General features: G+C 52.3%; 6 protein-coding genes across 6 annotated transcripts; 4 read left to right on the forward strand and 2 right to left on the reverse strand.

Annotated features, from left to right (window-relative positions):
- The first annotated feature begins 2,457 nt into the window (after positions 1-2,457).
- Positions 2,458-2,937, forward strand: LOC131095257 (claw keratin-like). Its single transcript, XM_058042921.1, has one exon. The coding sequence runs from the start codon at positions 2,458-2,460 to the stop codon at positions 2,935-2,937; it is 480 nt and encodes a 159-aa protein (XP_057898904.1).
- A 3,414-nt stretch (positions 2,938-6,351) lies between these two features.
- Positions 6,352-6,831, forward strand: LOC131095255 (claw keratin-like). Its single transcript, XM_058042919.1, has one exon. It carries the CDS (start codon positions 6,352-6,354, stop codon positions 6,829-6,831), a length of 480 nt encoding a protein of 159 aa, XP_057898902.1.
- A 2,058-nt stretch (positions 6,832-8,889) lies between these two features.
- On the reverse strand, positions 8,890-12,685 carry LOC131095072 (claw keratin-like). The gene is made up of 2 exons (XM_058042659.1): positions 12,391-12,685; positions 8,890-8,975 (listed from the first exon to the last, which is right to left on the reverse strand). The coding sequence occupies exons 1-2, from the start codon at positions 12,683-12,685 to the stop codon at positions 8,890-8,892; spliced, it is 381 nt and encodes a 126-aa protein (XP_057898642.1).
- LOC131095258 (claw keratin-like) lies at positions 10,260-10,739 on the forward strand. The gene has a single exon (XM_058042922.1). The coding sequence runs from the start codon at positions 10,260-10,262 to the stop codon at positions 10,737-10,739; it is 480 nt and encodes a 159-aa protein (XP_057898905.1).
- Positions 12,686-14,943: 2,258 nt separating the features above from the next.
- LOC131095271 (claw keratin-like) lies at positions 14,944-15,336 on the forward strand. The gene has a single exon (XM_058042941.1). The coding sequence runs from the start codon at positions 14,944-14,946 to the stop codon at positions 15,334-15,336; it is 393 nt and encodes a 130-aa protein (XP_057898924.1).
- A 1,255-nt stretch (positions 15,337-16,591) lies between these two features.
- On the reverse strand, positions 16,592-19,465 carry LOC131095272 (feather keratin 4-like). Its single transcript, XM_058042942.1, has 2 exons — positions 19,422-19,465; positions 16,592-17,349 (listed from the first exon to the last, which is right to left on the reverse strand). Exon 2 carries the CDS (start codon positions 17,332-17,334, stop codon positions 16,948-16,950), a length of 387 nt encoding a protein of 128 aa, XP_057898925.1. The 5' UTR covers positions 17,335-17,349; positions 19,422-19,465; the 3' UTR covers positions 16,592-16,947.
- Between the last annotated feature and the right edge of the window lie 6,853 nt (positions 19,466-26,318).

Below are 26,318 nucleotides of genomic sequence, written 5' to 3' on the forward strand. Positions count from 1 at the left end.
ATGGCTCCTCTTCTCAAACTTCTCTCTGGCTCACAGAAGTCACTGTTAAACCTTTTCCACACAGGGCTAGGACTGATCAGTCACATGGAAAGGTGCAGGGAGATGCACCATGGGCTCTGCATGTCCCAGGTGTCCTAGCATGTGCAGCTGGAGGTGGTGGCAGCTGGGAATGGAGGAGACAGACCCAAGCATTTCTTGCCCAGTCTCCTCTCCACACCATGGAATGACCACATGGTTCCGTCCCGTGGAGCTCTTGGAGCAGGAGCTTTGAGTTCCCATCCCTCTGAGGTCCCTTCTATTGCGTATTGATCTGTCTGAAAATTTCTTCCCTTATTAACATCAAAATATGTAACCTCAAACTCCCAGGGTTCGAGATTATATATTTGCTTTATGTTCATATAGGTCCATTTTAGACAAAATTATTTCATACTCTGTCCCCTTGAGCTCTGAAACAAACAGAGTGGCTGCTACAGAAAGCAGGGTTAAAATGACCCAGAAATTCTTTCTGATAAAGGAAAAAATTATCGTCAAATGTCACACAAAATCAATAAAATGAATATGCATGAAATTATTGTAAAATTGCATTCATATGTGTTTGAGACGGATATTAAAAAGGATCTGGACTTCCCAGAAGTACGCACGTCCTATTAAGAGAAATGATTCCCACATGAGTCTAGAGCTGTAATAAACATACCAGGTTTACAACTTTCAAAAACTTGTAGAGTTTGTTTGTTTCCTCAAACCACCGGGTCCCTGGGAGGCTTCACTCATCCCCCAATCCCCATGGCACCAGGGCTCCCAAGGGGAGGGGGCTGGTGGTGGCCCCAGAGCAAAGGGCAGCCGAGAGAGGCGGTGACCATTGCAATGCAAGGCAGCTTTTATTGCCGTGCGGCGCAGGGGGCGGCAGTGGAACGGGGCCCCGGCCGAGCGCTCCCCACGTGTCCCGGGGGTGGGGAGACACGGGCAGAGCAGGAGCCGAGCTGGGGCCGTGCCGGGAGCAGGCAGTGATCGCTGCGGGGCACCAAGAGCAGCTGGGGGATGTCTGTCTGTCTGTCAGTCTGTCGGTGTGTCCTTGCTGTAGGCCTTGGCATGTGGGATGGGCTGTGCGCGTTCCTGGAGCTCTTCTGGATCAGGGATGGCGCTGGGGTTTAGAAGGGCCCGCAGCTTCTGGAGCCTCCCCAGCTGCCCCCAAAACCTTTGAATCCTCAATAACCTCCTAATCCCCCAAAGCCGCCGGAGCTGTGGGTTAAGGTTAGCGTTAGGGTTAGGGTTAGGGTTAGGGTTAGCATTAGTGTTAGGGTTAGTGTTAGGGTTAGGGTTAAGAGATTCTGGTGGACATTGTGGTTTCCATGTCCCCGTTTCCCTTGATGGCCCCAAAGAGGAGTCAGGTCCCACTGGTGATAATCCAAACTCCCAGGGAAGGTGGAGATCAGTGGGACAGAGCCCTCGACCCTCATGACACAATGGACACCACTGGAGGAGCTGAAAGGTCCCTATGGCCCCTCTTGCTCTGTTTCTGCAAGCTGGGTCCTACTTGAGCCTTCCTGGAGGATTTGCATTGTCCAGGCGTCCCCAAGTTGTGACACAGAGGTTGTTGGTTGAGCCCCCCAGAATCAGACTGGCTTTGGCCGTGGACCAGGTCAGGCTGAGCTGGGCACGCTTGCCTCAGTGGCACAGGGGTCTGGGGCACAGAGTGGCCGGGCTGGGCACAGCCATGTCCCAAATATGCTCGGGATTCTTTGTAAGCAAAGCGAGGGATTAGGGACAGAGCAGGGTCTGTCACCTAATAATGGGCCACAGGTGTTCCTCCCATCGCCTCCCATTGGTCCATGGCACATTTCCACACCAATCTCCCTGATGCTGAGGTGTATAATTGTATTGCATCATTATCTCTTTGATGATCTTGTCAGCATGAATTCCTAATTACCTGGATTTTTTGCCACCGCTCCCTCTCGTGATGCCCCCAGGCCCTTTGGGAGATGTATAAAAGGTCCAAGGGCTCCACAGAGCTCTATCCACCTTCCACCGCTTGACTCGCCTTATCACCTTGGTAAGTCCAAGCCTTCCCTCCTCTTTCCTTCTTCATCCCTGGCTTTCTCAGGGAATCTTTGGGGCTTTCTGAAGGAACCTTTGGCTGTGGGTCCCTCTTCCTCTCCTAGAGCACAGCTGGGATAGTTGGGGTTATACCAGGGGACCAAGGGCTTCGGAAACTTGAGGACTTTGCTAGTTTGGATGTCAAAGTCTTCTTAATTCCGAATCGCAAGCAAGACTCAGGGATGGTAAGGGCAGTAAGGGATGTGAGCAGGAATTTGAAGGGAATATGGTTTGGATCAGAATGCCTGGGATGAGCCAGAATGAGTCCTGGAACACAAGGGAGAGCAACTGGGCTTTGGGTTGAGTTCTTGGTGTGAGCCATGGCCATGCCTTGTCTTGCAGCTCTCCCAACCAAACCGAAGGATGTCCTGCTCCAGCCTGTGCGTCCCCAGCTGCGGGGTGGCCACCCCGGCCCCTCTGGCTGACACCTGCAACGAGCCCTGCGTGCGTCAGTGCCCCGACTCCACGGTGGTCATCCAGCCCCCGGCCTCAGTGGTCACCTTCCCCGGGCCCATCCTCAGCTCCTTCCCGCAGCAGAGCGCCGTGGGCTCGGCTGGAGCTCCCTACGTGGGAGCCGGCTCCGGAGGTGCCTTTGGGAGCCGTGGGGGCTACGGGGGCTATGGGGGCTACGGGGCCCTTGGCGGGTATGGAGGTTATGGAGGTTTTGGGGGTTATGGAAGCCGTGGTCTCTATGGGGGTTGGGGCTATGGAGGCCGTGGAGGCTACGGCGGTTGGGGATGTGGAGGCTACGGAGGCTGGGGCTATGGAGGCCTTGGCAACTGCGGCTATGGCGGCTGGAGCAGCGGCCACCGCTACCTCAATGGCAACTGCGGGCCCTGCTAAGCCCCAGCCCCAGCCCCGCCTCAGACCAAGAAGAGCTCCAGGAGAAACCCTGGCACACCCCGACCTGACGCTCTGTGGACCAAAACCATTTGGACATGGCTGGGCTCTGCACCTTGGGTGCCTGGTGCCAGCTTGGGAAGCACCTCTGCCTTGTCCCTGCCCTTCCTGAGCATTCCCGAGGGGCTCCTGGTGCCCTGGTGGTCCAAGAGACTCTCGTGGGGCTGCTGCTGCTGACCTGGCTGTGCCCAGGGCCAGGCCATGGGATGCCCTTGGCCATGACCCTGCTCTGCTGCCCAGCCTCTCTTCCCTCCCCCTGCAATAAAAGCTGTCTTGCATTGAAATGTTGACTCTTGGTTTTCCTTCATCTTGCCTTTTTCGCACTGTCCAATCTCCTGGGTGTGTGCTGGGCTGTTGCAATGCCCCTGGAGCCCGGGCACAGCTGGCTCTGTGTGTCCCAGCTGTGGATGTCCGACACTGCTGGCTCTGGGGCGCTCATCCCCCCCAGGTGCCTGTGTTCTCCAAGCAGCAGGAAACGCAGAAAATCCCAAAGCCCTCACTGAGGATGGGACAGGGTCACGAGGGCCTTGCAGAAACTCTTCCAAATCCTCAGCCCAAGCAGCAAAGCTGACATCACCTCTGGGACTGGGCTGTCTTGGTTGAGATAGTCACAACACAAATCAATACTCCATTTTCAGAATGCTTCAAACTATTTGTATTATGCTATGCATGCTTCTATACATTTTTAGAAAACTCATAAATTTACACTTATTGGTCACAAGAGACAAACAAAGTGCTCATTGGAATTGCCAGTTGCAGGATTCTCTTATTTCTTCTTTCTTTTTTTGGTTTCTGTGTCAAGGACCTTGGTAGGAAATTCTCTCAGGGATGAATACGGCTCCTCTTCTCAAACTTCTCTCTGGCTCACAGAAATCACTGTAAAACCTTTTCCACACAGGACTGGGACTGGTCAGTCACATCAAAGGTGCATGGAAATGCGGGATGAGTTCTGCATGTCCCAGGTGTCCTAGCATGTGCAGCTGGAGGTGGTGGCAGCTGGGAATGGAGGAGACAGATCCAAGCACATCTTGCCCAGTCTCCTCTCCACACCATGGAATGACCACAGGGTTCAGTCCCATGGAGTTCTTGGAGCAGAAGGTTTGAGTTCCCATCCCTCTGAGGTCCCTTCTATTGAGTAGTGATCTGACTTAAAATGTATTCCCTAATTAAGACCAAAAACACCCTGGTATTGAGATTTCATATTTGCTTTAATTTAATATAGATCAATTTTGGACAATATTATTTCATACTCTGTCCCCTTGAACTCTGAAACAGAGAGGCTGCTATGGAAAGCAGGGTCAAAATGACTCAGGAATTCTTTCTGATGAAGGAAAAAATTATCGGCAAATGTCACACAAAATCAGTAAAATTAACAAGTATGAACCTATTGTAAAATAGCATGGATATGTATTTGAGAGAGAAATACAAAAGGATTTGGAGCTCCCAGAGGTTTTCATTTCCTATTAAGAGAAAAAATTCCTACATGCGTCCAGCACTGTAGTAAACACATCAGGTTTACAACTTCCAAAAAGTTGTGGAGTTTGTTTGTTTCTGTAAATTACCGGGTCCCTGGGGGGCTCCACTCATCCTCAATCCCCACGGCCACGGCCCTCCAGGCATCCCTCAGGCTGTCCCAAGGGCAGGGGGCTGGCGGTGGGCCCAGAGCAAAAAGCAGCCGAGAGAGGCGGTGATCATTGCAATGCGAGGCAGCTTTTATTGCCGTGCGGGGCAGGGGGGTGGCAGTGGAACGGGACCCCAGCTGTGCCCTCCCTGCGTGTCCCGGGATGGGGGGGAAACGGGCAGAGCAGGAGCTGAGCTGGGGCTGTGACAGGAGCGGGCAGCGATTGCTGAGGGGCTCCGTGCACTGAGGGAAGGAGCCAGGGGATGTCTGTCTGTCTGTCTCTCTGACTGTCTGTCTCTCAGTTTGTCCTTGCTGTAGGCCTTGGCGTGTGGGGATGGGCCGGGGTGTTCCTGGAAATCTGCTGGATCAGGGATGGCGCTGGGGCTTAGCAGAGCCCGCAGCGTCTGGACCCGCAGCAGTTGCCCCCAAAACCTCTGAATCCTTCAAAACTTCCGAATCTCCAAAAGCCACTGAAGCTGTGGGTTAGGGCTAGGGCTAGGGCTAGGGTTAGGGTTAGGGTTAGGGTAAGGGTTAGGGTTAGGGTTAGGGTTAGGGTTAGGGTTAGGGTTAGGTTTAAGGTTAGGTTTGGGTAAGGGGATTCTGGAGGACATTGTGGTTTCCATGTCCCAGTTTCCCTGGATGTCCCCACAGAGGAGGCAAATCCCACTGGTGAAACCCTAAACCCCATGGGAAGGTGGAGATCAGTGGGCCAGGGCTTGCAACCCTCATGACACAATGGACACCACTGTAGGACCTGAAGGGTCCCTACGGCCGCTCAGGCCCCGTTTCTGCAAGCTGGGTCCTGGTTGAGCCTTTCTGCAGTGTTTGCAGTGTCCAGTTGGCCCCAAGATCTGACAGAGAGGTTGTTTGTTGAGCCCCCCATAGCCAGACTGGCTTTGGCCGTGGACCAGGTCAGGCTGAGCTGGGCACAGCACTCAGGCTTCCTCAGTGCCACAGGGGTCTGGGGCACACAGTGGCCGGGCTGAACACAGCTGTGTCCCAAATATGCTCGGGATTCTTTGTAAGCAAAGCGAGGGATTAGGGACAGAGCAGGGTCTGTCACCTAATAATGGGCCACAGGTGTTCCTCCCATCGCCTCCCATTGGTCCATGGCACGTTTCCACACCAATCTCCCTGATGCTGAGGTGTATAATTGTATTGCATCATTATCTCTTTGATGATCTTGTCAGCGTGAATTCCTAATTACCTGGTTTTTTTGCCACCGCTCCCTCTCGTGATGCCCCCAGGCCCTTTGGGAGATGTATAAAAGGTCCAAGGGCTCCACAGAGCTCTATCCACCTTCCACCGCTTGACTCGCCTTATCACCTTGGTAAGTCCAAGCCTTCCCTCCTCTTTCCTTCTTCATCCCTGGCTTTCTCATGGAATCTTTGGGACTTTCTGGAGGAACCTTTAGCTGTGGATTCCTCTTGCTCTCCTAGAGCAGAGTTGGGATAGTTGGGGTTATACCAGGGACCAAGGGCTTCGGAAACTTGAGGACTTTGCTAGTTTGGATGTCAAAGTCTTCTTAATTCCGAATCGCAAGCAAGACACAGGGATGGTAAGGGCAATAAGGGATGTGAGCAGGAATTTGGATGGAATGGGGCTACGATCAGAATGCCTGGGATGAGCCAGAATGAGTCCTGGAACACAGGGGAGAGCAACTGGGCTTTGGGATGAGTTCTTGGTGTGAGCCATGGCCATGCTTTGTCTTGCAGCTCTCCCAACCAAACCGAAGGATGTCCTGCTCCAGCCTGTGTGTCCCCAGCTGTGGGGTGGCCACCCCGGCCCCTCTGGCTGACACCTGCAACGAGCCCTGCGTGCGGCAGTGCCCCGACTCCACGGTGGTCATCCAGCCCCCGGCCTCAGTGGTCACCTTCCCCGGGCCCATCCTCAGCTCCTTCCCGCAGCAGAGCGCCGTGGGCTCGGCCGGAGCTCCCTACGTGGGAGCCGGCTCTGGGGGTGCCTTTGGGAGCCGTGGGGGCTACGGGGGCTATGGGGGCTACGGGGCCCTTGGCGGGTATGGAGGTTATGGAGGTTTTGGGGGTTATGGAAGCCGTGGTCTCTATGGGGGTTGGGGCTATGGAGGCCGTGGAGGCTACGGCGGTTGGGGATGCGGAGGCTACGGAGGCTGGGGCTATGGAGGCCTTGGCAACTGCGGCTATGGCGGCTGGAGCAGCGGCCACCGCTACCTCAATGGCAACTGCGGGCCCTGCTAAGCCCCAGCCCCAGCGCGGCCTCAGACCAAGAAGAGCTCCAGGAGACAACCCGGCACATCCCTGTGGACCAAAACCCTTTGGACATGGCCGGGCTCTGCAGCTCGGGAGCCTGGTGCCAGCTTGGGAAGCACCTCTGCCTTGTCCCTGCCCTGCCTGAGCATCTCCTCAGGGCTTCTGGTGCCCTGGTGGTGCCGGAGCCTCTCCTGGGGCTGTTGCTGCTGACCTGGCTGTGCCCAGGGCCAGGCCATGGGATGCCCTTGGCCATGAGCCTGCTCTTCTGCCCAGCCCCTCCTGCCCTCCCCCTGCAATAAAAGCTGTCTTGCATTGAAATGTTGACTCCTGGTTTTCCTTCATCTTGCCCTTTTCCCACTGCCCAATCTCCTGGGTGTGTGCTGGTCTGTTGCAATGCCCCTGGGCAGTGCTCTGGAGCCCGAGCACAGCTGGCTCTGTGTGTCCCAGCTGGGGATGTCCAACCCCGCTGGCTCTGGGGGAGTCATCTCCCCTAGCTCCCCATGGTCTCCCAGCATCAGGAAACTCAAGACAACCCCAAATCCCTCACTGAGGATGGGAAAGGGCCACGAGGGCCTTGCAGAAACTCTTCCAAATCCTCAGCCCAAGCAGCAAAGCTGACATCACCTCTGGGACTGGGCTGTTATAGTTGAGATGGTCAAACACAAAGCAATACTCCATTTTCAGAATGTTTCAAACCATTTGTATTATACTATGCATGCTTTTGTACATTCTTACAAAACTCCTAAAAGTACACTTATTGGCCACAAGAGACAAACAAAGTGCTCATTGCAATCGGCACTTGCACGTTTCTCTTATTTCTCCTTTCTTTTTCAGTTTCTATGTCCAGCACATAGGTAGGAGATTCCTTCAGAGAGAAACATGGCTCCTCTTCTCAAACTTCTCTCTGGCTCCCAGAAATCACTGTAAAACCTTTTCCACACAGGACTGGAACTGGTCAGTCACATGGAAAGGTGCATGGAAATGCGGGATGAGTTCTGCATGTCCCAGGTGTCCTAGCATGTCCACCTGGAGGTGGTGGCAGCTGGGAATGGAGGAGACAGACCCAAGCTGATCTTGCCCAGTCTCCTCTCCACGCCATGGAATGACCACAGGGTTCAGTCCCATGGAGCTCTTGGAGCTGAAGCTTTGAGTTCCCATCCCCTTGACATCCCTTCTACTGCCTATTGATCTGTCTGAAAAAATTTCTTACCTAATTAAGACCAAAAACACCCTGGGTTTGAGATTTCGTATTTGTTTTAAGCTCATATAGATCCATTTTAGACGATATTATTTCATACTCTGTCCCCTTGAACTCTGATACAGAAATGATGCTATGGAAAGCAGGGTCAAAATGACCCAATAATTCTTTCTGATAAAGGAAAAAATTATCGTCAAATGTCACACAAAATCAGTAAAATGAATATGTATGAACCTATTGTAAAATTGCATGGATATATATTTGAGAGGGAAATAAAAAGGGATCTGGAGTTCGCAAAGGCACACATGTCCTATTAAGTGAAACAATTCCGACACGCGTCCAGAGCTGTAATAAACATATCAGGTTTACAACTTTCAAACTGTTCAGAGTTTGTTTGTTTCCGCAAATTGTCGCGTCCCTCAGGGAGCTCTACTCATCCCCCAATCCCCATGGCCTGGAGACTCCAGGCATCCCTCGGGGGTGTCCCAAGGGCAGGGGGCTGGCGGTGGGCCCAGAGCAAAGAGCAGCCGAGAGAGACGGTGAACATTGCAATGTGAGGCAGCTTTTATTGCCGTGCGGGGCGGGGGGGGCGGCAGCGGAGCGGGACCCCGGCCAAGTGCTCCCCGTGTGTCCCGGGATGGGGGGGGCACATGGGCAGAGCAGGAGTCGAGCTGGGGCCGTGGCGGTAGCGGCCAGCGATCGCTGCAGGGCTCCGAGAGCAGCCTGGGGATGTCTGTCTGTCTGTCTGTCGGTCTGTCTGTCGGTGTGTCCTTGCTTTGGGCCTTGGCGTGGGGGGATAGGACGCGGGCATTCCTGGAGATCTTCTGGATCATGGATGGTGCTGGCGCTTAGCAGGGCCCGCAGCCTCTGGAGCAGCCGCAGCTGCCCCCAAAACTCCCGAATCCTCCATAACCTTCGAATCCCCCAAAGCCACGGGAGCTTTGGGTTAGGATTAGGGTTAGGGTTAGGGTTAGGGTTAGGGTTAGGGTTAGGGTTAGGGTTAGGGTTAGGGCTAGGGTTAGGGCTAGGGTTAGGGTTAGGGTTAACGTTAGGGTTAGGGTTAGGGTAACGTTTAGGGGATTCTGGTGTACATTATGTTTTCCATGTCCCCGTTTCCCTTGATGTCCCCACAGTGGAGGTAAATTCCACTGGTGAAACCCCAAACCCCAAGGGAAGGTGGAGATCAGTGGGCCAGGGCCCGCAACCCTCATGACACAATGGGCACCACCGGAGGAGTTGAAAGGTCCCTATGGCCCCTCTGGCACCGTGCCTGCAAGCTGGATCCTGCTTGAGCCTTTCTGCAGTGTTTGCATTGTCCAGCTGGCCCCAAGATCTGACACAGAGGTTGTTTGTTGAGCCCCCCATAGCCAGACTGGCTTTGGCCGTGGACCAGGTCAGGCTGAGCTGGGCACAGCAATCAGGCTTCCTCAGTGGCACAGGGGTCTGGGGCTCAGAGTGGCCGGGCTGGGCACAGGCATGTCCCAAATATGCTCGGGATTCTTTGTAAGCAAAGCGAGGGATTAGGGACAGAGCAGGGTCTGTCACCTAATAATGGGCCACAGGTGTTCCTCCCATCGCCTCCCATTGGTCCACGGCACGTTTCCACACCAATCTCCCTGATGCTGAGGTGTATAATTGCATTGCATCATTATCTCTTTGATGATCTTTTCAGCGTGAATTCCTAATTACCTGGTTTTTTTGCCACCGCTCCCTTTCGTGATGCCCCCAGGCCCTTTGGGAGATGTATAAAAGGTCCAAGGGCTCCACAGAGCTCTATCCACCTTCCACCGCTTGACTCGCCTTATCACCTTGGTAAGTCCAAGCCTTCCCTCCTCTTTCCTTCTTCATCCCTGGCTTTCTCAGGGAATCTTTGGGGCTTTCGGAAGGAACCATTGGCTGTGGATTCTTCTTGCTCTCCTAGAGCAGAGTTGGGATAGTTGGGGCTCCACCAGGGGACCAAGGGCTTTGGAGGCTTGAGACTTTGCTAGTTTGGATGTCAAAGTCTTCTTAATTCTAAATCGCAAGCAAGACTCAGGGATGGTGAGGGCAGCAGGGGATGTGAGCAGGAATTTGGATGGAATGGGGCTACGATCAGAATGCCTGGGATGAGCCAGAATGAGTCCTGGAACACAGGGGAGAGCAACTGGGCTTTGGGATGAGTTCTTGGTGTGAGCCATGGCCATGCCTTGTCTTGCAGCTCTCCCAACCAAACCGAAGGATGTCCTGCTCCAGCCTGTGCGTCCCCAGCTGTGGGGTGGCCACCCCGGCCCCTCTGGCTGACACCTGCAACGAGCCCTGCGTGCGGCAGTGCCCCGACTCCACGGTGGTCATCCAGCCCCCAGCCTCAGTGGTCACCTTCCCCGGGCCCATCCTCAGCTCCTTCCCGCAGCAGAGCGCCGTGGGCTCGGCCGGAGCTCCCTACGTGGGAGCCGGCTCCGGGGGCGCCTTTGGGAGCCGTGGGGGCTACGGGGGCTATGGGGGCTACGGGGCCCTTGGCGGGTATGGAGGTTATGGAGGTTTTGGGGGTTATGGAAGCCGTGGTCTCTATGGGGGTTGGGGCTATGGAGGCCGTGGAGGCTACGGCGGTTGGGGATGCGGAGGCTACGGAGGCTGGGGCTATGGAGGCCTTGGCAACTGCGGCTACGGTGGCTGGAGCAGCGGCCACCGCTACCTCAATGGCAACTGCGGGCCCTGCTAAGTCCCAGCCACAGCCCCAGCGCAGCCTCAGACCAAGAAGAGCTCCAGGACAAACCCCGGCACATCCCGACCTGACGCCCTGTGGACCAAAACCCTTTGGACATGGCCGGGCTCTGCACCCCTGGTGCCTGGTGCCAGCTTGGGAAGCACCTCTGCCTTGTCCCTGTCATTCCTGAGCATCTCCTCAGGGCTCCTGGTGCCCTGGTGTTGCCAGAGCCTCTCCTGGGGCTGCTGCTGCTGACCAGGCTGTGCCCAGGGCCAGGCCATGGGATGCCCTTGGCCATGACCCTGCTCTGCTGCCCAGCCCCTCCTGCCCTCCCCCTGCAATAAAAGCTGTCTTGCATTGAAATGTTGACTCCTGGTTTTCCTTCATCTTGCCTTTTTCCTACTCTCCCATCTCCTGGGTGTATACTGAGCCATTCAATGTCCCTGGGCAATGCTCGAGAGCCCGGGCACAGCTGATTCTGTGTGTCCCAGCTGGGGACGTCCAATCTCCAATCCCACGGCCCTGGGGCTCCAGGCATCCCTCGAGGTTTTTCCCAAGGGCAGGGGACTGGTGGTGGGGTTTGGGTAAAGCTTAGGATATGTATTTGAGAGGGAAATAAAAAAGGATCTGGAGATCCCAGAGGTACGTGCGTCGTATTAAGAGAAACGATTCCCACATGCCTGCAGTGCTGTAATAAACATACCAGCTTTACCACTTTCAAGAAGATGTAGAGTTTATTTCTGCAGATCACCGGATCCTTTGGGGGGCTCCCCTCCTCCCCCAACCCCACGTCCCTGGGGCTCCAGGCATCCCTCGGGGCATGTCCAAAGGGCAGGGGCTGGTGATGGGGTTAGGGTAAGCTGTAGGATATGTATTTGAGAGGGAAATAAAAAAGGATCTGGAATTCCCAGAGGTACACATGTCCTGTTGAGAGAAACGACTCCCACAAGCGTCCAGCGCTGTAATAAACATACTAGCATTTTTACAACTTTCAAAAAGTTGTAGAGTTTTTGTTTCCACAAATCACCAGATACCTTGGGGGGCTACACTCGCTCCCCAGTCCTCACAGCCCCAGGGCTCCGGGCATCCCTCAGGGGGCTCCACTTGCCCCCCAATCCCCACAGCCCTGGGGCTCCAGGCATCCCTCGGGGGGCTCTACTTGCTCCCCAAATCCCCACAGCCCTGGGGCTCCAGGCATCCCTCGGGGGTATCCAAGAGGGGCTTCCCGAACCCTCCCGGAACCCTCCCGGGACCCTCCCGGAACCCTCCAGGCCGGGGTGGGCAGAGGGTGTGGAGCAAAGAGCAGCCAAGAGAGGCAGTGAACATTGCAATGCGAGGCAGCTTTTATTGTCGTGCGGGGTAGGGGGGCGGCAGCGGAGCGAGGTCCTGGCCGAGCGCTCCCCGCGTCTCCCGGGGGTGGGGGGCACACGGGCAGACCAGGAGCCGAGCTGGGGCCGTGCCGGGAGCGGGCAACGATCGCTGCGGGGCTCCGAGAGCGGCCGGGGGATGTCTGTCGGTTTATCGGTGTGTCAGTCTGTCGGTGTGTCTTTGCTTCGGGCCTTGGTGTGCAGGGATGGGCTGTGCGCGTTCCTGGAGCTCTTCTGGATCATGGATGGCGCTGGCACTTAGCAGGGTCCGCAGCTTCTGGAGCCTCCGCAGCTGCCCCCAAAACCTCCAAATCCTCCATAACCTCCAAGTCCCCCAAAGCCACCGGAGCCTCCGGAGCCCCCACGGCGTCCGGAGGAGCCGCCGAAGCCGCCTCCAATGAAGGGAGCTCCGGCTGAGCCCACAGAGCTCTGCTGCGGGAAGGAGCTGAGGATGGGCCCAGGGAAGGTGACCACCGAGGCCGGGGGCTGGATGACCACCGTGGAGTCGGGGCACTGGCGCACGCAGGCCTGGTTGCTGGTGTCAGCCAGAGGGGTCGGGGTGGCCACGCCGCAGGTGGGGACACAGCAGGACATCCTTGAGACTTGGAAAGGCTTCTGGGAAAAAGAGGCAAAGGTGTGAGGGAGGAATTGCATCGAAGGAGACAGAGAGAGCCCCAAGAGGCTTCGGAGAGCTGCTCTTACCTGGGTGATGAGGAGAGTCAAGTGGAGAAGTGTGGATGGAGCTGTGCAGGGAGCTCGGCCCTTTTATACACCCCAGAGAGCCCCGGGCATCGTCTGGGGGTGCGGACAGACCCCCCCTCCAGTAATTATGAATTCACACTGAAACGCTCCATAAAGTGAAGGGACGCTGAAAAATTCTGTCATCCCCCCCCCATTGTGGACATTGGTGTGGAAAGGAGTGGACAGGAGAGAGGAGCTTGCCAGGACAGCCATGACCCATCATTACATGACAGACACGGTGCTACTGGAGTTCACTCAGCTCACATCCCCAATAAACCCGGGTTTGTCCCTAATTCCTCACTTTGCTTACAAAGAATCTTTTGGGACCCAGCTGAGCCCATCCCGGCCGTGCTCCTGAGCCAGCCGTGCCCAGCTGGGCCTGTCCTGGGCCAGTCTGGCTCTGAGTGGATTGGCCAATATTCCCTGGGCCAGTCTGACTCTGGGGGGCTTTACCAACATCCCCTGGGCCAGCCCTTGGGTCCAGCTGGTCAATGCAGAGGAGAGCTTGGCCAGGACCAAGGCTGGAGGGTCTGAGTTGTTCTGGATTGTCTCTCTGCTCTCCTGCTCCCCTCTGTTGGCCTCCCCTTACTCGTTTATGCCACTCCTGATCCCACCTGTGTCATTCCCACAACCGTGCCAGGATGGATCCTTAATGAAGCTTCATCTGACATGGGATCTCCCGTTCTGCTTTTTGCCCCATCATCAGTTGGATTGGGGACTTCACAATTCCTCCAGTGGCACAAAAATCCCTTAAGGATTCTCCCTCCAAGAGCCCCCTGTGCCCAGCCCCGTGCCCGGCCCTGTTCCATGTGGGATGACCCTCCTCGGGCAGGACATGGCTGTTTGTCTGTCCATGGTCCCCCCAGCCTGCCCCACTCCAGGACTCTGTTCCTGCACGCGCCCTTGCCACGTTTGGCGTTTGGGATGCGCCCCGAATGGGTGGGATGGCTTCTCCCTCCCGGCGTCCCTATTTAGCAGCCCGTAAAAAGGATTAATGACAGATTTAGTGCTGGCTGTGCCATTTCAAAGTGCACCTGAGTGATGCCCAAAACTCCCGTGCATAAGCAAAGAAGGGGATTAAGGACATGTCATGTCGGGGTTTATTGGGGCTCTGATCTCGGCTTCAGCAACAAATGATCTTACACACAGTGGTTGGTCATGGCCTGTCCCTTCAGGGCCTGGTGGCTCTCCAGGGCACCTTTACTCGTTCTGGCCTCAATTAATACAGATGTTATTACCTCAAGTTTCAGTTTGTGTCATGAGGTTTGTCCGCTTGAATTCCTAATTACTGGGGGTTTGCCCCCACCCCCTGGATGGTGCCCCAGGCACTCTGGGGTGTATAAAAGGTCCGAGAGCTCCACAGGTCTCCATCCTGCTCTCCTCACTTGAATCTGTTCATTGATCGCTGTGGTGAGTACGAGTCTTCCCTCTGTCCTCTTTTCCTCTTCTGCTCCTTCCCCGGGGAGTCTCCACCTGTAGAACTCCTAAGGAATCTCTGGCTGTAGATTTCCCAAGGAAGCTCTGGCTGTGGATTTCCTAAGGAATCTCTGCCTCTGGAGTTCCTAAGGAATCTCTGCCTGCGGATTTCCCTGGGAATCTCTGGCTCTGGATTTCCCAGGGAATCTCTGCCTGTGGATTTCCCAAGGAATCTCTGCCTGTGGATTTCCTAAGGAATCTCTGCCTCTGGAGTTCCTAAGGAATCTCTGCCTGCGGATTTCCCTGGGAATCTCTGGCTCTGGATTTCCCAGGGAATCTCTGCCTGTGGATTTCCCAAGGAATCTCTGTCCCTGAGCTCCAGCAGCCGTCCCGGACCAGAACTGGGATGGTTGGAGTTCCACCAGCGGGCTCAAAGCCCCGGTGAACCTGGTGGTTGGGATGAGGGAGTTTTTCTTCATTCCCATGGGCAAGAATCAGGGATGGTGAGGGCAGCAGGGGTTGTGAGCAGGAATTTGGAGGGAATGGGGCTACGATCAGAAGTCCTGGGATGAGCCACAGTGAGTCCTGGCACACGGGCTCCAGGTGGGCAAGAGCAGCAGCTGGGCTTTGGGCTGAGTCCTTGGTGTGAGCCCTGTCCGTGCCTTGTCTTGCAGCTCTCCCAACCAAACCAAAGGATGTCCTGCTCCAGCCTGTGCGTCCCCAGCTGCGGGGTGGCCACCCCATCCCCTCTGGCTGACACCTGCAACGAGCCCTGCGTGCGTCAGTGCCCCGACTCCACGGTGGTCATCCAGCCCCCGGCCTCAGTGGTCACCTTCCCCGGGCCCATCCTCAGCTCCTTCCCACAGCAGAGCGCCGTGGGCTCGGCCGGAGCTCCCTACGTGGGAGCCGGCTCTGGAGGCGCCTTTGGGAGCCGTGGAGGCTCTGGGGGCTATGGGGGCTTTGGGGGCTTTGGGGGCTATGGAGGTTTTGGGGGTTATGGCAGCTATGGGGGCTATGGCAGCTATGGGGGTTATGGCAGCTGTGGCCGTGGTTCCCGCTCCTTCGGGGGCTCCTGCGGGCCCTGCTAAAGCCCAAACCCTGGCGGAGCTCAGCGCTGCCCCTGCCCGCGGGCTCCTCCAGCAGCCCCTGCTGCCTTGTGCCCCCTGAGCCGGGCTGAAGCTGCAGCCCCTGCTCAGGGCCGGCCCGGCAGCCCCGGGAGCTGCAGGGTGCATGTCCCTGCCGTGTGACCCTGCAGAGCCCCGGCCGGTGCCTTTGGCCTTGCCAGCGCTGCCTCCAAAAGCTGCTCCCCCTCTCTGTGTGCCCCCAGCCAGCTGTGCCCAGCCTCGGCTGAGGCTCTGCCCTGCTCTGCCCAGCCCCGAGCCCCGGTGCTGCCCTGGCAAGGGGCAACCTCTGGGGTGCAGCCCTGGGCTGCGCGTCGCTGCTGCTGCTGCTGCCTTGGGATTTTCGTGTTTCCATCGCATTGTTGCTGGTTTGTCTCTCGCTGACACCATCTGTGGGTTTTTCATTCATAATAAAGAAGCTGCATTGCACAAAATATCTTTTTTTGTAATGGATTTCTTCATCCTGGCTGTTAATGAGTCTCTAACTGAGGGATGGTGTGGGATGTCTGATCATGGAATCACGGGCGGGTTTGGGTTGGAAGGGACCTTGAAATTCATCCTATTCTAACCCCTGCCGTGGGCAGGGACATTTTCCACTGTCCTGGGCTGCTCCAAGCTCTGCCCAGCCTGGTCTTGAACCCTGCCAGGGATGGGGCAGCCCCAACTTCTCTAGGAAATCCATCCCAGGCCCTCTTCACCCTCACAGGGAGGAATTCCTGGCCAATCACCCACCTAAACCTCCTCTCCATCAGTCTGATGTCTGATGCCTTTGTCCTGGCACCCCATCCTTTGGGAATTTTCTCTCCCCATGTTTCTCATTGCCACTTCAGGTCCTGAAAGACCACAATTGGGTCACCCCAAAGCTTCTCCAGGCTGAACCATCCCAGCTCTCCCAGCAGAGCTGCTCCATCCCTCTGATCCCATCCTGGAGCCTCCTCTGGGCTCTCTCCTCTCCCTGAGAGCGTTTTCCAAATGCTCCTGGAGCCCTGGCAGCCTCAGGAATGTGCCCATTCCCTGTGGAACCTGGGCAGTGCCCAGCACTCTCTGGGGGCCCTAAAATCCGTCCTAAACCTCTCCTGGCACAGCTTCCTCCCATTCCCTGTGGAATCTGGGCAGTGCCCAGCAGCCTCTGGGGGAAAAATTTCGCTGATACCCCATTCAAACCTCCCCTTTTTTTCTTTTTCTTTTTTTTTTAATGTGATAAAGGAAAAGAGAAAATGCATTTCGGTCGAGAAAATTTATTTGGAAAGAGAAGTTTTCCTACAATTGTGGAACAAAACTGTACAGGGTACAAAGAGCATCATTCCAGGGGGTTCAGCGAGGCTCTGGCAAATCACCAGCATCCAAGGGATGCCTCTTGTAAAAAACGGGAAAATTCCCTTTTTTTGGCAGGGTTGCCGTGTGCAATTCCGAGCATTTGAAGTCGCCTCTCTAAGCTCGGTGCCAGTAAAAAAAATCCGCGATAAGCCAAAGCGCGGCGGGAGCAGACGGCTGCGCCGCAAAGCTGCGGGACAACAGCTCTAAACTAAGGGAAAAAAAACCGCTGGGATTTCGCCCGGAATTTCCCTTTCCCCGCGCTCAGCACGTCCAGCGCTTCCCGGAGCGGTAGGAATTGCAGGGATGAGTCCATTGCGAGGAGTAGCTGTAGGAATACTTGGGGGCGCAGCGCGGCTCCGCGCGGGCCACCACCGGCGCTGCCACTTTGTCACCCGCTGTCACCTCGGCTGCCACCGCGGCCTGGGGCTCGCCCAGGGCCACCTCCGAGGGTTCCGAGGCTCCCACGACGGTTTGCTGGGGGTACGTGGTGAGGATGGGCCCCGGGAAGGTGACAACCACGGGCGGCGGGTAGATGATGACCCGAGAGTCGCCGCAGGTCACCACGCAGGGCTCGTTGGTGCTGCTGGCCAGAGGCTGGGGACACTTGGGCTCGCAGGGTGTGGCACAGGCCAGCTGGGTGGAAGCCATTGCCTGGGGGAGAGCCTGCGGGGTTCAAAAACCACAAAGAAAGGTCCAAAAGCGAAGCAAATAAGAACTCCTGGCAGCTCTTGGATGTTGCCATTTGGGTCTAAGAGATGGTCGGAGGAAATTGGGATAGAGACAAAATTTGGGGGCTGGTTTATTGAAATTTGGCTCTAAAAGATCGTCAGAGGAAATTGGAACAGAGAGAAAATTTGAGCATTGGTTTATTGACATTTGGATCTAAAAGATTGTCAGAGGTAATTTGGATAGAGACAAAATTTGAGGGCTGGTTTATGGACATCTGGATCTAAGAGATGGTTAGAGGAAATTGGGATAGAGTCAAAATTTGAGCGTTGGTTTATTGACATTTGGCTCTAAGTGATCATCAGAGGAAATTGGGATAGAGACAAAATTTGAGCAATGGTTTATTGACATTTGGCTTTAAGTGGTTTTCAGAGATAATCGAGATAAAGACATGGTCGAGAGCTGATTTATTTGGCTCTAGGTGGCTTTTAGAGGTAATCGAGATATCTCTAAAAGGATATTGTGCTCCTAAACTCGGAATAAGACGAGAGTTGAGCACTCGGCTATTGACATTGCAGGAGATAATTCAGGTAAGAACAAGAGCTGATCGCTTTTTTGTTGACATTTGGCTCTAAGTGGTTTTTAGAGATAATTCAGATAAAAACATGAATTGCTCTCTTGACTATTGACATTTCGTTTTGAGATCTTTTTAGGGATAACTGAGGCAAAAACAAGAATTGCTCTCTAGGCTATAATTTCCTTTTAAGATCTTGTTAGGGATAATTGAGGTAAAATCAATAATTGCTCTTTTGATTGTTGAGATTTGTCTTTAAGGGATCCTCGGAGTTAATTTGGATGCAGTTTTATCTCCCACCTTTAACTTTCCCGCCCCGATTTGTTCTGAATTCCTGTTAATTATTTCCCCCTTCTCTCCTCCTCCCCCTGGAGCAGAACTCCTCCTCTTTTCCTCCCGTGCTACCTCCCAGCCCCGGCCCTTTGGAGGAATTCCTGAGGACGCGCTCGAACTCGTTCCCACAGCGCCTCTGTTCCTCCCACAATTGAGGAAAAAAAAAAAAATCCGGATTTTCCACGTATTTCAGAGTGGAATAATCAGCTTTGCACCCTGCTTAATTTTTGTATTATTTTCCTTGCAGATTGCCGTTGTTTTTTTTTTTTTTCCGTCTGTGTTTTAGCACGAAAATATTCTGCTAAAACACAGGGGAAAAAAGCAAAAGGCTGAGAATAAGTGGGAGTGTTAAGTGCTCGTTTAATAAGCGAAACATATAATTAAATATTTATTTAATATAATATATATGTTAAATTATTTCTATGGTGATATAATCAAGCCAAATAAGAAAATTGCATTTTCACCTAGGGGAAATTAATTCAATAATGTTTATTTCTTCAGGTTAAATCCTCACGTAAAAGTCTGGTGTAGCATCAGAATATTTTTTTAAACTTGTAAATTAAATTTATTCTTTTGATAGTTTAAAAAAAATTTCAAAAATACCCATGCAGGGCATTTTCCTCCGAATTCCCTTAAGCGAGAACGCAGCACTGACCTACAGAAATGCTGAATTTAATCTCTGTAAAAGCGCTTTAGAATTGTAAATCACTTTTAAGAGTTAGAAATGAAAGTTATTGGCACAGTTACGTTAATAATCCATAATAATCACTTGGTGTAGCTCGCTGTGGCTCCAATTAAATTAAGGATGAGCTGATCCAAGCAGCAGCAGAGCTGCACCGAGCTCAGTTCCAAGCAGGATTTTCCACAGTTTTCCATTAATTCCACCCTGAACCCTCTCTCCGATCGTGCCACACCACCAAAAGCGAAGTTAAATCCATCCCCGAAACTTTCCCGAATATTTTTCAAGAATTAAAAGACTGAAATCCTCATTCTCCCATAAATCCCAAAAGCCCCGCTTGGACTTTCTCCCACTTTGGCCAGCACGAAAAGCGCTCCTAAATCCCTCAGAACCAGAACATTCATGCAAAGCTCAGCCCCGATTTTGGGGAGAAATCCACTCCAAAAGCAGAAGGAAAATTGAGGTTTTTAGACCCGAACTTACTCAGAGAGGCGGAGAGGTGGAGTCGGGAGAGGCAGTGAGGAGATGTCAGGGTGGAGAGGGGATTTATACCCTGCCCCGATGGCCGGGGGCGGCTGAGCCACCCTTTGCTAAAGCGCTTTAATGACTCTGGAGCCGAGCCCGGTGCAGGGATCGCTGCTGGAGCCGCAGGAATTGTTTTGCTCGCTGTTTATGATTATCTAAAGCCGCGTTGGGCAATAACCCCAAAAATGCAGGTGGCAACTGGCCATGTCTTTTCATCTCGGAATTTCCTGCTTTTCTGCTCCCGGTTTCATTAAGAGGTGAAAATGCAGCGAGAATTAATGAGGTTTTTTAGATTATCTTGGCTAAAAGCTGGAGCGCGCAGGGAATCTTGGAGAGCCAGGGTGATTTTCATTATGGAAGCAAAACCTGACACAGGGAATCGTGGCCGTGCCTTGTTTATCAAATCTGGGATTCTTTCCCATAATATTGATGGGATTTACGGGTGTGCTCCTAAACCAGGGGAAGAAGCTGCTGCAAAGCTGAAGAGCAAAGCTCGTGGTTATCTTTGGAATAAAAACGAAGCCGTTCATGAATTATGCCAATTGTGAAGTTTAAAATGAGGAGCTTGATGAAACACTTTCCATAATTTATTCTTTGTGAGGTCACAGCAGCCTGGATCCTCTAGGATGTCATTACCGTGATTACCACGAAATGATTTCCCTGGATGACAAACTCGCAGAGGTTTTGAGATCCTCTTTGAAATCTCATTTTCTGATGTCTCCGGAATATTCCTGATAAGCTCCAAAGCCCTGCAGGATATCTGGAGGTGCCTCATAAAATCAGAATATTTCTTGGGATGCCACAAACCCCAGGATAGCTTTACCTCGTCTCAAGGTGGGCATTTCCAGGCGCAAAAGTTCCTCCCGGAGGGAAGAGGGATTGAAAAGGGAAAAAATGGAAAAAAGGGAAAAAAGGGGTTAAAGCACACGGAGAAAATGTGAAATTCACCCCTCGGAAAGGATTTCAGCTCTCCTCAACTGATCAGTTTGGGAATTCCCAACCCAGGAACCGAATCCGGGCTGGAAAAATCAGTCCCCGGAGCACAACGGGATCAACTCCTCCCAAAATCACCCGAAATGCAGAAAGTTGGAGTGGAATTTTCTCTTTTCCACCCGCGTTTTGTGTTTTGCTCCTGTGCCTGCAGTTGGTTCGTCAGGAATTGTGGGGATGGATCCAGACAGAAGGAGGGGAGGTTTAGGGAGGATTTGGGGAAGGAATCGTTCCCTGTGAGGGTGGGGAGGCTCTGGCACAGCTTCTCCAGGGAATTTCTGGGAAAATCCATTCTCAAAACTTTTCCAAATATAATTTTTTTCAGAATTAAGAGACTGAAATCCCTCATTCTCTCATAAATTCAAAGCCTTGGAAAAGCCCCCGCTTTGATTTTTGCACCCTTTACCCGGCACAGAAAGCAGAGCAGGAAAGCGCTCCTAAATCCCTCAGAACCGGAACATTTAAGCAGGGTTCAGCCCCGATTTTAAGGAGAAATCCACCAAAAGGAAGAAAAGTGTCCGAGGCCAGGCTGGAAGGAGCCGGGACCGCGGCAGGGGTGGAACTGGGCGAGTTTTAAGTCCCCTTCCAACCCAAAACCATCCCGTGAGTAACAAAGGCAACAAAGAGCGAGCGCAGACTGCAAACCCCACAACACAGAGCCTTAATAACCATTAATCCTGAATTACTGTAGAAAATCACATCCTTGCGCAGGGCAGGGGCAGCTTTAATACCGGTTCATTCGGTTTTTTGTGCCCGAACCGGTTCGGCGGGGCTGCAGAGCCGCGGGCTTCGCTGCTGAGGCTGAGTCAGGAGCTCTGCCTGACGGAGGAATCATCAAAGAGAGGATTTGGGGTGGGAGCGGCGCTGCCGGAGCTTCGCAGCCCTCGCTGCCCCCGCTTCAAAGCGTCTCCGCCCGCTGACATCAGCGGCACCAAGCTCGCATCATCAGCAACAATTCCGCCCATCGGGTAATTAGCGGCAATTAACGCCTCGCTCCCCGCGCGTTCTGCTCTATCAGGAGTTCTGATTTCGCAGGGAAAGTCGGAGAAACCCCAAAATCCAGGCGGTGACCCCTGGCTTGCTCAGGGCGGGGAGTGACCTCGGTTGGTCTTGGGTGGTTGCACAAGAGCCGGCGGCTCCCGGGTGGGGAAAAATTCCCAAACCGGCCCAGGGAAAGGTGGAGCCCAGAGCATGCCCTGGGAAGGGGTTGTGGGGTTGGAGGGACCTGGAGAACACTCAGGGAATGGTTCCGGGGTTGGTGGAACCCAGAGAACACTCAGGGAAGGGATCTGGGGTTGGTGGAGCCTGGAGAACATTCATGGAAGAGTTCCTAGGCTTGAAGCACGCTTAGGAAATGGTTCTGGGCTTGGTAGGACCTGGAGCACGCTCAGGGAAGGAGTTTTGGGGTTGGTGGAACCGAGACAACATTCAGAGAAGGGGTTTTGGGGTTGGTGGAACTCAGAGCACGTCCTGGGAAGAGTTTTGGGGTTGGTGGAACCGAAGAAGACTCGGGGAAGGGTTCCTGCGCTTGGAGCATGCTTGGGAAAGGGTTCTGTGGTTGGTGGAGCATTGAACCTGGAGCATTCCCGGGAAGGGTTCCTGGGGTTGGTGGAACGCGGAGCATGCTTAGGGAAGGGTTCTGGGGTTGGTGGAACCCAGAGCAAGCCCAGGGAAGGGTTCTGGGGTTGATAGGACCCAGAGCATGCTCAGGAAAGGGTTTCTGGGGTTAGTGGAACCCAGAGCATGCTGTGTTTTGGTGTTTTGTTTTGATTTTTTAATTTGTCCTCGGTTTTGGTATTTTTGTTTTTAATTTTTAATTAATCCCGTTTTTCAGTGTTTGGGTGGAGCCCCAGATCTGAGTTCCCTCGGTGGCTTTGCGTCTCCCTCTGCTTGTCCCGGGTGGCATTACACAACTTGCCTCAGTTTCCCCATGAAGCCCGGGATTTTTCTGTTCGATTTTGGAATTACTCCCACTTGATTTTGGGATTATTTCCACTTGATTTTGTAATTTTCCCCATTAGATTTTAGAATTTTTCCCACTTGGTTTTGGAATTATTCCCACTCCATTTTGGAATTATTTCTACTCGATGTTGGAATTATTCCCACTCGGTTTTGGGATTATTCCCACTGGATTTTGGGATTTTTCCCCACCCGCCTCCCAGCAGGATGGATCCCTCCCCCCCGGAGGGAAATCCCACATTTTCAGGAGAGTTTAGGGCAGGGAATTGTTTAATGGCAGTAAACCACAGGAATGTAAACACGCGGGAGGAGGAGCCGGGTATTTTTAGCAACCCTTGGGTGTGGCAGATGCTCGGAGTCACCTTGGTCCTCCCGGGGTGGCTCCAGGGTGACAAATTCCGGCCAGCACCGGCCTCAGCTGCCACCAACCTGCCCCGGGGGCTGAATTTAATGCAATTCAATCCCTCGGGGGCTGGAGTATTAACGAAGTGTCGTTAATGAAGTTTTATGCTTAATTAAGTGATGTTATCACGGGATATTCGAATATTTGAAAGCTGATAAGATGTGGTTTGATTCATCCTGGTTTTTAGTTCCGATGTTCAGTGTAGGAAAAGCAAAAATAGCTTAAAGATGAGGATTTGGGATGTGTTTATTCTAAATACCTGTAAATGTCATTGCCAGGGAGTTCCTTGACTTAGTCCAAGACACTCAAAATCCCCAAATATCCCAAATATTCACCTTGGAATTAATTCCAGCCCCGGGGCGCACAGAAGCTGATTCACCGAAAATCCAAACCAGCTCCTGCCCCCCAAAAATACAAAATAATGATCCCGAAAAATGCCACTCCTAATCCCCATCCTCGTGTTGCTAAAGTGCAGCTGTTGCCCAACATCTGGATGTCCAAATCCAAATCTTGGTGTCGCAAGGCTTGTGTACAAAGATAATTAATGTTTGTGAAGCGTCCCCAACGCCTGTCATTAGGGGAAGGATCATCCAGGAGCTGATTTGTGGAAAAAGCAGATTTGCAGATTTCCTTTGTGGATTAGACGAAATTAAGTGGATTGGTGTGGACAGAAAACCCCCGGCAGTGGGGTGGGGGAGGATTTTGGGAATGTGATTCCCCGGAAATTCCAGCTCCTTAATTCCCGGCTTGATCGCTCATTACTTCTAGCTATTACCAAATATCGGCTAATTTATACATAATATTTAATATTCATATTTGTTTCTTTCACATTTTAGGCTGCACGTCCCCACGTTGCAGATTGTTCTTGCCTATAATATCTCTATTTATAAATATATTTATATTTATAGGTTATTAATATTAATATTAATATTAATATTTAATATTTATATCTATATTTATATATAAAATTTATACCTATAAATTATATCTATATCTATATCTATATCTATATCTATTTATTTCTTTCCCACATTGCAGATTGTCCTTGCTCATATTTATATCTCTCACACGTTGCAGATGGTTCTTGCCCATAATATATAATATTTATATAATATTTATATTTATTTCTTTCACACATTGCAGATCGTCCTTGCCCACAATATATAATATTTATATTTATTTCTTTCACATTTTAAGCTGCATGTCCCCATGCTGCAGATCGTCCTTGCTCATAATATATAATATTTATATAATATTTATATTTATTTCTTTCACACATTGCAGATCATCCTTGCCCAACTTGTCCTAGCCTGGTGCCCCAGGGAGGGTGACAGCTCCTGCCTGAACACGCTTGGCCCAGGATTTTTGTCCTATTTTTGGGGAACAGCCTCACGAGTCAGCTGGAAAATTCATTCCAGGGCTTCAATTAATTAAACAAAAAAAAAAATCTGCATTTTTGTGCTGGGCCCAGCTCCCAGAGGCAGCAGAATTTCACCCCAAAATCCAGGCTAGATGAACCCCAGGAAAAGGCAAAATCTCCTCAATTTTGCATGGTGGTTTGGTTAATGCTGATGTGGGAGGGGTTGAGCCTCAGGAAAAGTCCCAAAGTCACTTCTGGGACCAAAAAGGGTCAAAATTAAATGTAGAGGAGAAAGTTTTCCACCAGAACTGGAGTGACTGGACAGGGGGGTGGGTTCAGACTGAAAAAGGGAAAATTTGGGTGGGATTTGGGTTGGAATTGTACCCTGTGAGGGTCCCAGGATATTCCATGGATTTTCCATCCTTGGAAGTGTCCAAGGCCAGGTTGGACCCACCTAGGATAGGGGGGAATTGGGGTGGGATTTTTGGGATTTCAGGTTCCTTTCCATCCCAAACCATTCCAGAATTCCCTTTGCTGGTTTGGATGGGATTTTAGGGATAAATCCTTCCCTGGCCCAGGTGATTCCATGGATTCCCCATCCCTGGAAGTGCCCAAGGCCAGGTTGGATCCACCTGGGATGGGGGAATGTCCCTGCCCATGGCAAGGGGTGGCACTGGATGATTTCTTTGGGGTCCCTTCCACCCGAAACTATCCTAAAAAACCAAAACCCAAAAGTGCATCTGCATGACAGCATTTAATGGGAACGAGAAGCGCAATTCACAAATGCAAAACTCACTGGAAAGTATAAAATCAAAGAATTCCAGGAGCGTCCACAACAAATCCCCACCCCCATGATTTTCATAGATTTTAGCAGAAGGATTTTGCAAAGAGATTTGCTCTTACAATTGCTGTAAGTGTTTTGATTTTGGCTTTTTTTTCCCCTTGCATTAAATGAGGTAAAGGCAGGAAAAGAAGCTGGGAGAGCGTTACATGGTGAGGCTAAGCAGAAATAAAGCACAGCAAGGAACTACAAATTCCTAATTTCCAGAAATGCCAAGTAGAGATGATTTATTTCCTTTTTTTTTTAAAGTGTTGGTTCAGCAAAATTTACAAATGAAGAGGAATTTGGGTAAAATTTCATTTTGGAACCCAAGATTTTCAGTCATATCATTTGGGTGGATTTTGTAATTTTTTTATTTTGGGAGAAATTGATAATAAAACATCCGTGTTGGCATAAAAATGAATTTATTGACACACAGCTTTTAGCAAACCAAAAAAAAAAAAAAAGAAAAAAAAAGAAAAAAAAAGGAGATATATATATTTTTTAAAAATCTGGTTTCTTGGAAAATTCTGGGCTTTGGTTTATCCTAATTTGGAATGAGGTAAGTAGAGAAATTTCAGTTTTTTCGTAGTTTGGAAATTCTAGTCCTCAGGCAGGTCTAGTGCCAGGAATCCCTGGATTTATGGACTCCATGGGAACCTCGGGAGCTCGGCACTTCTACAATCCATTATCCATAAACTTTGGTCGGGCTTTGTCTGACTGCTCAGTTGTGCTTTTTCAGTCTATCCACAGATATCCAGGCAAGGTTTAGGTTGGCCTGCAAGTTCCACAACAAAACTGGGATGAGTGAGGAGGAAAAGGATTAAAAACCCCCAAAGAACCCCGAAAGGAGGCGTCCGCAACTGAGCCCAAAGCGCACCTACCCCCAAACCCAAGGAATCCCTGGGAGCCCAGGAAGTTCCTGATGTCCAGCAGGCCCGTGGAGCCCACCAGGGTCTGCTGGGGGAAGGTGGTCAGCGTGGGCCCGGGGTAGATGACGGAGTAGGGGGGAAAGTCGGGCTCCACGATGTCCACCACGGTGTCGGGGTACTTGATGACGCAGGTGTCGTTGCGGGTCACGGCGAAGGGCTCGGGGCACGCCAGGCCCGGGGGCAGGCAGCACTCGTGGAAGGGAGACATGGGGGCAGGGCAGAGCTGGAAAGGAGCAGGGAAAGAGGGAAAAATGAGAAAAATATTCCTCGGTGTGGCGCTAAACATCTGGGATAAATAGCAGCGTTTTGGTAGAGCGGTTATGGGAATTTATGGGAAATTGGGAATTACAGAGAGCATGAGTGGGAGTTGAATTTGGCAGGGCAGAGCTGG

The sequence above is a fragment of the Melospiza georgiana genome, chromosome 33 (assembly GCF_028018845.1).
Source record: "Melospiza georgiana isolate bMelGeo1 chromosome 33, bMelGeo1.pri, whole genome shotgun sequence".
Lineage (NCBI taxonomy): Eukaryota > Metazoa > Chordata > Aves > Passeriformes > Passerellidae > Melospiza > Melospiza georgiana.